At 65.9% G+C, this 9,809-nt stretch overlaps 1 protein-coding gene across 1 annotated transcript; it reads left to right on the top strand.

Moving 5' to 3' along the window:
• The first annotated feature begins 462 nt into the window (after positions 1-462).
• On the top strand, positions 463-9,257 carry GDF6 (growth differentiation factor 6). Its single transcript, XM_090040387.1, has 2 exons — positions 463-1,129; positions 8,275-9,257. The coding sequence occupies exons 1-2, from the start codon at positions 772-774 to the stop codon at positions 9,123-9,125; spliced, it is 1,209 nt and encodes a 402-aa protein (XP_089896513.1). The 5' UTR covers positions 463-771; the 3' UTR covers positions 9,126-9,257.
• The last annotated feature ends 552 nt before the right edge of the window (positions 9,258-9,809 follow it).

Raw genomic sequence — 9,809 nt, 5'->3', positions numbered from 1 at the left:
GTGTGCTTGCTTTCATGGGGGGGACATGTGCGCAATGTGCATGTGTGTGTACACACCACCTCTGGCTGCAGAGGAAACCTGGGAAGCATGAGGAAGCAGCTGTGGCCCCTATGCCCTGCTCTCCCAGCTACCTGAGTTTGCAGGCAACCTAAGACGGTGGTGCTGGGAAGTGCAGCCACAAAGCCAAGCAGCTACTGCCCTCAACTGCTAAGCAAAAGATGTCACGAAGAAAGGGAGTGCCAGGGAGGGCTGGACACGGCAGTCACCGGCAAACCGGGTAGCTGCCTGGGGCTGGGACAGAAAGGGGGCCCCGAAATGGTAATTTAAAATTATTATGATAGTATCAGTATCTCTGGCGGAGGGGGGGCTGACACCAAAAGTTCGCCTGAGGCCACCAGGAGTCTAGGTAGGGTGCTGTGTGCGCCAGGACCTGCTGTGAGGGACACTGCCTGTGAGGGGACTGCCACGTCTGTTCCTCCCCCCTCACCTGAGCCCCAGCAGAAGGGCGCGGAGCTGGGCCAAGCCACCGCGCCGGGGGCGCCCGTCCCAGGGCTGGGGCACGGGTGCCCGCACGCCCCTCCGCCGGGCCACCGCAAGCCCCGCGCACAGCCGCTCCCCGGTGCCGCCGGCTGCGCGGCCCCCGCCTCCCGCTCCTGCGAGGGGCGTGCCGCGCGGAGGGAGGGGCGCAGGGGCGGGCCGGCGCCCCGGGCTGGTGCAGTCCCCGCTCGGCTCTGGCCGCTCGCACTCCCCGCGCCGCCGCCGCCGCTCGCGATGACCGCCCCGCGGGCCCTGCTCTCCGCCGTCTTCCTCGTCGGCTTCTTGTGGGATTTACCCTGTTTCCAGCAGGCCTCCATCCCCTCCGCGCCGCCGCCGGGCTCCGCCAAGGGCGCCAGGAGCCGCAAGGAGGGGAAGGCGCCCCGGGCGCCCCGAGACAGCCCGGCCGCGGGCCCCGGCGCCCGCCCCCGCCCCCGCCAGCAGCCGCCCGAGGCCTCGCGCGTGGAGCCGCACGAGTACATGCTGTCGCTGTACAGGACCTACTCCGTCGCCGAGAAGCTGGGGCTCAACGCCAGCCTATTCCAGTCCGCCAAGGCTGCCAATACTGTCACCAGCTTTGTAGACAGGGGACGAGGTAAGTCCCGAGAGCCCCGCGCCCGCCCGTGCGGACGCGAGCCCGGGCCGGGGCCGGGGCCGGGGCCGGGGCCGAGCCGAGTGGACGCCGCGGCGGGGCTCGCTCCGCTCGGGCCCGGCGCGGGCTGTGGTGGGGGGCGCCGCGCCGCTTTGGACCACGAGCTCGGGGACGCGGATCCCGGCAGCGGCCGCGAGTGACCGGAGCGGGGACGAGCCGGGCCCGTGCTTTTGCAGGCGTGAGACGGGCACGATCGCTCCTGAGCCCGCCGGGGAGGCTTGGAAATTGCAAATGATACTGGGGGGAGCTTCACCCCGGGCCGCCTCGGCTTTCTGGCTCCTTCTCCCATCCCCGCAAAGGGTCGCCGGCGCAGCGGGCAGGCCGGGATCGCGGGCACCGGGGAGTGCGGTCGCTGTGCCCGGGCCCGGGGCCGCTTGTAGGCGCAGGTCACCCCGGGGCGGAGTCCGGTCGCGCCGCTCCCCGCGCGGGGCCGGGTCGGGAGTGCGGCGCCTCCTTCCCGCGCCCGCGTCCCTTGGGGCCCAGACCCCGTTTCCTTGGATCCAGTGGCGACGCCGGCCGGCGCAGGGGCAGCGGGGTCGGCTCCTCGGCTCCGCGCAGGTCCCCAGTGCGGCTCCGCGCTGCGCTCTGCCCCGCGGCCGCCCGCACACGCGCGCCCGGGAACAAGGGAAGCTTTTTAAATTTATTTTTTGGCTCCGGAGATTGTGAAAACCCCGTTAACATTATCTCAGCTTGCAGCCATTAATGACAGACTAATTAATTACTCCTTAATGAGGGTTGTAAATTGTTTCCCATCCCCCCCCCGCACCTGCCCATCACAACCTGCCTGCAGCTCTGTCTCTCTAGGTACAGCGAGCTGCTATTCCAGCTGGGTCACGGGGGTTCATTAGCTGCTGAAAGCCCTGAAAAGCAAATTAACTCACTATTTTTATGTGGATTTTAGGACACAGCTCGGCCACATGGCTCCTTTGTAGTTATATGAGCTGGTTATTTAGTCCCCAGCTTCAGTTTAAAAAACCCCAAACCCCACAGCTGAGACCTGTTTTCTCCCAAAGCACTTTTTCTTTCTCTCTCTTTTTGGTTTTTTCCCCTCCCTCCTGTGATGTGCTGGGACACAGCCCTTTTCTCGAGCAGAGGATGTCCCCGGTTCTTCCCCCTTCCCTACTCCCTCCAGTCCCGAGCAGAGAAGTCCGAGGGCAGTGGGCTGAGACGTGGGTTTTCCAGGGGTTGTTGCAAGCAGGCTTGTTACCACGACCCACTGGGGGCTCGTGATCTAGCGGGGTGCAGGGACGGGGCTCTCCCTGATTCTCCGCTGGAAAGGGGAGTCTGAGCGGGGCTAAAGGCACTGCCTTGTGTGCCTGGCTTCTCGCCCCCCGTTTGCAACCCGCTGGACTGGGAGTCCGTGGGGGAAGCTCCGCTTGCTGGAAGGCATCGGCTCGCCGGATCGCTGGAGCGGAGATGAGTTTTCAACGATTTCAGGAGCGGAGGAAGCAGGCTGGGAAAGCAGAGTGTCTGTGTGGTGCGGGGTCTGTAATGGCTGCGTGTGTCGGGAGGACCCGCCGGTCACCGATCGCTTCTCTAGAAATACAAGGGGCGGGGGTAGTTTATTGTTCGGGTTTCACATTAATTTTACATCGGTTTCCAACCCTCTCCGCCACCAAACGCCGCAATTGGGTTGCTTGGGAAAAGGCGAGGGGCTGCTAATTTCGCAAGCCGCAAAAAAGCCACATTCAAGATCATCTTATTCTTGATCACCACCAAAAAGACAGTTCATTTAACAAATTTAGCTCATCTTGCCGCATGGCAGATTCCAGGCTGGGGGAAGTGATTTGCGAACAGGAGTCCTGGTTTGGTGGAGGAAAAGCCTCACTTTTTTTTCCCTCCATTGATTTTGATTTGATGTGTCACAGGCTGTGACCTTGTGCTGGACCTTCTGAAGGTTGCTTAGCATCAAGCCACTGATTGGAGTATTTCAACTCAGTGATCTAATTGAGTGTTCATGTCATAACATATCAAATATTGTCTAGTCTCCCATAATGAAGTGGACCAGCCAATGGCACATCCCCAAGAACTTCAAGAGAACTTCCGTTCCTCTGAAGTGGTAGCTTTTAAACTGCCCACCTCCCTGCGGGCTGCTCGCCCGCTTAATTGCCGCGCTGGAGCGGTGCTCCCTGCAGAACAGCCCTGCTCGGGAGGAGGAGGAGGAGGAGGGGGGAAAAAAGTTTCTGGCGGTTCATTTGCAGACAATATAGCTCCCAAATTGACCCAATTAGATACGCTTCTCTTTCCCGACTGGGGAATGGGGAAGAGACTGTGGGAGCCCTGCCTCCCCGCATGGCATCGCTCCCGGGCTTACCTGGGGGAGGTGTGCGGTGGGAGGGGGCCTGGGAAAGGGAATCCGGTGCCAACGGGGCTTCTACGGTGGGGCGGGAGGATTTCAAGAAGCTTTAACAGGAGCAAGCGGGGTCGTTATGTGTTTCTAATGATCAACAATTGCTGGGGGGGCGTTGGATGAGCCGTGGACTTGCAGACAAGGAGCCAGAACCTCTGAGTTGCACATGGCATCTCGGGCACGCTTTTAAGGGAGACCCATTAAGCCTCCCGCACACACGCACTGTATGTGTGCGTGCTTGTGTATATTTAGTATGTGTGGACACACACACACACACACACGCACACACTAGATGTGTGTATATGTGTATAGCGTGTGTGTAGTGTGTGCATGTATACATATTCATATACATACGTACACACATACACACACCTCTCGGGCACGGTTTTAAGGGAGATCTATTAAGATCTAATTGATACATATGTATTAGAGAAAAAGAAAGAAAAACCGCAGTAGCTTGGTTTTCTTCACCTGTGTGTCGAATATAATTATATATAGAAGTACATAGAAATATGTTCTATAAGGGATAATGCACACATTACATGTTTGTATGTGTATATGGGCTTCATAGATCTCCCCTAAAATCGTGCCCGAGATGCTGGGTCTGGACGTGCCATGTGGTCACAGGCTGAGCTCCTTGTCTGCAAGTCCACGACTTCTTTTGGAAAAAGAATAGACTATTATGAATGGAATGGGATTATAATATATTATTCCTCATCTTGTTTCCTCCTGGGCTGGTCAGATAGCTTTTGGGGCAGGCTCGCGGGCGAGGAAAGCCAAGCTACTGCGGTTTTTCTTTCTTTCTTTTTTTTATTCGTTTCGAAAGGGGGAAATGTTTTGCGATTTCCTTTTCCCCCCCTCTCCCCCGGCCCGGCCCGGCCCCCTCGCTGCGGTCGCGAGATCAGACAAGGACCTCGCTGAATGTCGGAAAATGACTGCTGGCACATGGAGTAACTCATTAAAACGCAGATGGTGCTGGCCGGCCCCGGACCCCCAGCATCGGAGCTCCGCAGCCGGGCGGGACACTTGGGAAGGGCCAGGAGAGGATTCTCCGCGCAGGAGAGGGAGGGAGCTGGGACAGGGAGAAATAAACAAGGCACCGTCCTGCTGCTGCTGCTTTCTTTTATTCCCCATTGGTCTCCGATTCGTATCAGATTTAATGTCAGATCCCCGCTTTGGGCTATGGCAGGTCCCCAGGGTTCACCCCTGGTGCAGGGAAGCGGTGCCAGGCGGCTGCCCCTGACAGCCCTGCTGAGCGCTTGAACACAGGAGCTGGAAGCGGATGGAGGTTGTCTCCGGCTGGAGACCTGGTTGTCTCCGGGGGAGGTAGCCGAGCGCTAGTGCTGGGCAGCCCATCCCGCCGGCTCATCACTGCGGATTAGGAAGGGCCAGGAGCCGGGGTGCGGGGCCAAGGCCGTCGTTTGGGAGCCAGTGCTGCCCTTTGCTACAGGCAAAGGAAGGGCCCCAGCGGAGGCGGAGGGCGGGCTTGACGCGCATCTGCAGGCAAGGCATCCCAAGGCTGAGGCCGGGCTAGGACAGGGAGAGATCCCGGCCTCCGCCCCAAGCAGCATCCCCTCCTCTCGCCCTCTGCGGTTCGGGTCGGACGGGGAAGAGCCGGGCGCTGGGCACGGAGCGGGCAACTGGGCAGCTCTGATCGTACCCGCAACTTGGGGAAATCCCCTCCCCCTGCTTAACTGGGACCCGATCCCGCCATCCTGCCCCGCGGGCAGCCGGACTCCCGCTCGCAGGCTCTTCCTTGGGGCTCGCTCCCGCCTCGCGGCTCCCCGACGGGCTGTGCGGCGGAGCGCAGACGAAATCCCGGATCGGGGCCGGGGCTGCGTCTCCCGGGCGAAGGCAGCCAGCGATTATTTCTTGCTCCCGGGCAAGGTCCCGCATGCTCTGCACCGCTGGCCGGGGCCAGGCGGGAGCAAGCGGGCGTTAAAGCAAGGGCGATCCTCTTTCTTGGCTAGTGGGCTGGTGTTGGCTTCTTGCGGGGCTGGGCGAGGGCCGGACCGATCAGGGAAAGAGGCTGGCCTTTGCCTCCCGGTCGGGTTTGCAGGACCGAGGGCCGGGCCCCCTGCCTGCGCCCCTATCGCCCGGGGCTGGACGGTGGCACGAGACCTCGGCGCCGTGGCTCCTGGCCCGCCGCAGGGGCTTGACGCGGGCTCCAGGCCGGCCGCGGAGGCTGCAGTTCGCCCGCGAGCCCCGCCGGCCCGGTCCTGCTCAGCCCAACCCCCGCCCCGCTCCCAGCCCCCGGCGGCAGGAGCCGCCTTCACTCGGCAGCCGGAGGAGACGGCCCGGAGCAGAGGAGCGGCCCCGACCCCCGGCGGAGACAAGCGCAGAGGCCGTCGAGGGCTGCTCGCTCCCCGCGCCCCCGCTCCGGGCCCAGGGGCTCCCTGGGGGGCGGGGGGGACGGCGGCAGAGCTGGAGCCGTGCGGGCGCCGAGCCCGGCTCGGAGGCTGTGGGCCCCCGCGGCCGCCTCCCACGTGCTTTCCCCATCTTCGGCCCCCGCCGCCCGTCGGGCTGCGCCCCTGTCCGCAAGGCTGAGCCTACGGGACGGAGCAACCCGCGACCGTCGGATCGCCCTCGGAGCCGCTGGCGTGAACCGGCCTCGGGCCAGACGGCGGGGCCCACGCGGTCGCCGCCTGCTTGGCCGGCGCTGCCTGTGGCGGACCCACGCGGGCCAGCGAGTGCCCAGGGCCAGCGGGGAACGAGCTCGTGGACGGCAGCTGCGGGGATGTGCGGGGACCGCCAACGCACTGCTCCTGGTGCCGCCTGCAGCTCCGAAGCCCCCCGCCCGAGCCGAGCGGGCTGCTCGGTGGAGCAGGTGCTGGCCACCCGTGGGGGAGTCACTGATCCCGAGAAATCTCCGCGCTGGGTCTGGCCCAGTGGATCCCCTAGAAGTGGATTCCCTGCGGGCTGGGTTGGGCCAAGCGAGCTGGGATCCGGGGGCGGGAGACGGGGGCCCGGCCCGCCGCTACCCCCCTGGCCCGCCCCCCCTTCAAATCAAAGCGCTGAGAAGCAAGAAGCAGCAGCAGAAGCCCGGCGAGAGCGCGGGAGCCCGGCTTTGCCCGCACGCCGCAGGTGGCGGTGGGGGGTCAGCCCCCTCCTGGGGCCGGGCGAGGCTTCAGCCAGACAGACCGGGGAAGGAGGTGTGCAACCCCTCCGAGCCGAGCCGCCGCCGCGGGGCGTGCGGGAGCGGGGCTTCCCGAGCTCGGAGCCTGGCGGGGCTCTGCACGGCTCTGCCCCTCCTGCCTCCCGCCGCCCCGGCTGCGCGGCTGGGTCGCTCCGCGCGCGCGGAGGGCGAGCCTGGCCAAGCCCTGGCCCCAGGGACAGCGGGACCTCCGCGCCCTGGAGGGTGAAAGTGAACGGGTCTGCCCCGCGCTGCCGTGCCCCGTGTCAGGCGCAGCTCGGCTGTCCCGGCTCGTCTCCCTGCGCCCCGGGGACGCGGCTTTCCCCGGGGGAAGAGCGGGGGGAAGGGGGTCCTGGGCACCCCGCAGCCCTCAGGCCGGCTCCCTCGGGTCTACAGAGGAATCTGATCTGAAGCCCTTTGCGCTGTTTGCACTTGCAAACGGCCCCGGTCCTTTGCTCCCCGGAGCCCGGGGGACGCTTGTATCACCGACCTCCGGGGCCCGATCCTGGCTCGGCCCTCCGACCCGCACGGCCTGGCCCTGTCACTTGCGGGTGGCTGGTCTGTCCCAGCTGGTTCTGAAGAGAAAAAGGCCCGCGGGTCCCCTCGTGTAGTGGGCCCTCGGGCATCCCGCGCCTGAGCTGCGTGCAGACGTGGGGCTGCCGTCCAGCAGCCGCGCACACGCGTCCTGGGAAAGGGGCCTCCCCCCCTCCCCCCGCCGGGAACCTAAGGCGGGATGAGCCCCGGTCCATGCGCTCAGGTCCAGGGACCCCGGGCCCTCCTCCCCGGACCTCACCCGGGGCCTTGGGGAAAGGAGCCACGGGGAGCGCCGCTCGGGTAATCCGCGCTGATCTCTACATTGCCGGGGCAAGGCTGCCATAAATCAGCCGCCGGCTCCCCCGGGCCCGGGGCTCCCCGAGACCTCTTGGCTACCCCGGGCTTGTGACAGGCGCTGCTTAGGGATAGCAGTGACCTTTGCAACCAGCGATCCCCGGCACCGGGGGCTTCTCGCGGTCTCCGCCTCGGGAGAGAGGCAGCGGCGAGGGGCTGCTGGCACCGGCTCCAATGACACTTTTACTGGCGGAGTATACGCGGCCTTTACTGGCTCCTGGGGAAACCCAGCGGCTCGGGGAATTTCTGTGTTTGCTGGGCTGTAAACGTTTTATTGGAGAGCCGCTCAGGGGACTCTGGTTTGCTTTGCCCGCTGCCCCCCCCCTCCCCCCCTGCGCGGACGTGTCAAAAAAGAAGTCCAGGGCTTTTTCTTCCCCTGGGAAGGGGATCTCGGCCTCCCCCGGCCGGCGGCGCAGCCCCTGGTCCTTGTGGCTCCCCGCAGGGCTGGAAGGAGAGCGAGCCGGTCGGAGCAGGGAGCCCTCCCCCGCTCGCGGCCTCCAGCCTGCGCGTGCGGGGGGCAGAGGCCGAGCCCGCGGCCGCAGGCTCGGGGGGGACACGCTGCTTCCCCCGGGGCCGGGCCGGGCGGGCCGCGGCGGCGGGACACCGCGGGGCGGGAGCGGCGGCTCCACGCGAGCAGCCGCCGTGCCGGGGGCGGGTGAGGGGCGGGAGCGCGGCAGCCCCGCCGCGAGCTGACTGTCACGCCGCTTTATCTTCCAGACGATCTCTCGGCCGCTCCTCTGCGGAGACAGAAGTATTTGTTTGATGTGTCGACGCTGTCGGACAAGGAGGAGCTGGTGGGCGCGGAGCTGCGGCTCTTCCGCCAGGCCCCGGAGCCGCCGCCGGGCCCGTCCCGCCTGCAGCTCTCGCCCTGCCTGTCGCCGCGGCTGCTGGCCTCGCGGCCCCTGCGCCCCGCCGCGCCCGGCGGCTGGGAGGTGCTGGACGTGCGGCAGGGCCTGCGGCGGCGGCGGCGGCCCCGGCGGCAGCTGTGCCTGGAGCTGCGCGCCACGGCGGGCCGCGGCCGGGCGCCGCTGCTGGACCTGCGCGGCCTGGGCTTCGGGCGGCGGCCGCGGGCGCCGCAGGAGACGGCACTGCTCGTGGTGTTCACGCGCGCGCCGCGCCAGAGCCTGCTGGCCGGGCTGCGCGCCGACGGGCCGGGGCCGGGGCCGGGGCCCGGGCCGGGGCCGCGCGGGGGCCGGCAGCGCCGCGCTGCCTTCGCCAGCCGCCACGGCAAGCGGCACGGGCGCAGGTCGCGGCTGCGCTGCAGCAAGAAGCCGCTGCACGTGAACTTCAAGGAGCTGGGCTGGGACGACTGGATCATCGCGCCGCTGGAGTACGAGGCGCACCACTGCGAGGGCGTGTGCGACTTCCCGCTGCGCTCGCACCTGGAGCCCACCAACCACGCCATCATCCAGACGCTCATGAACTCCATGGACCCCGGCGCCACGCCGCCCAGCTGCTGCGTGCCCACCAAGCTCACGCCCATCAGCATCCTCTACATCGACGCGGGCAACAACGTGGTGTACAAGCAGTACGAGGACATGGTGGTGGAGTCCTGCGGCTGCAGGTAGCAGCGCCCGCGCGCAAGGGCAAGCGCAAGGGCGCAGGCGCGGGCGCTGGGCTGCGCCCGGCCTGAGCGGGCCTGCGGGGCCGACGCCAGCCGCCGGCTTCCCGCTCGTCACGGCCACACGCGCCGCCCTGTCGCCGCGAGGCAGCTCCGCCCGGATCCGCGCTCTGGAGGCGAAGGCGGGGTTTCCCTCCGCGGACCGAGCCGCCCGCCTTGGCCCCGCCCGGGCCTGCTCTGCACCCCGCTCCCGCCTTGCGAAGGACTGGCTGGAAGAGGGAAGGGGCCGCTTCGGCCAAAGCCTCCTTCAGCTCCGGGGCGACCAGCGCCGTCCGGAGGAGGCGGCGGCAGCCCCGGTGGGGCGGAGGATGACACCGCTGCTCTCCTCGCCTCGGAGCGTGCAGGAGACGCCGTGCCAGGCACCTGTTCAAACTCAGCCCCTTCTGAGGCGAAGGGGTGGCAATGGGCACGACTCTTTAAAGGGGCTGGCATGGAAGTGGCAAGCAGAGAAGGCAAAATCATAAATAAAAGTCCTCCAGAAAAATCTTGACTCCCAAGGCCTTCCCCCCACCCTAGAATTATCACCCTAGAATTATCTGATGATCTAGACCCCTGGAAAGGCGATTAACCAAATCCAAAAAAAAAAACAAAAAACAAACAAACCACCAAACAAAAAACAAACCCCAAACAA

Source organism: Crocodylus siamensis, chromosome 3 (assembly GCF_052110815.1).
Source record: "Crocodylus siamensis isolate JL-2025a chromosome 3, ASM5211081v1, whole genome shotgun sequence".
In the NCBI taxonomy this organism is placed as follows: domain Eukaryota; kingdom Metazoa; phylum Chordata; order Crocodylia; family Crocodylidae; genus Crocodylus; species Crocodylus siamensis.
Note: the sequence above shows the minus strand (reverse complement) of the source record. Positions and strands in the feature narration are given on the sequence as shown.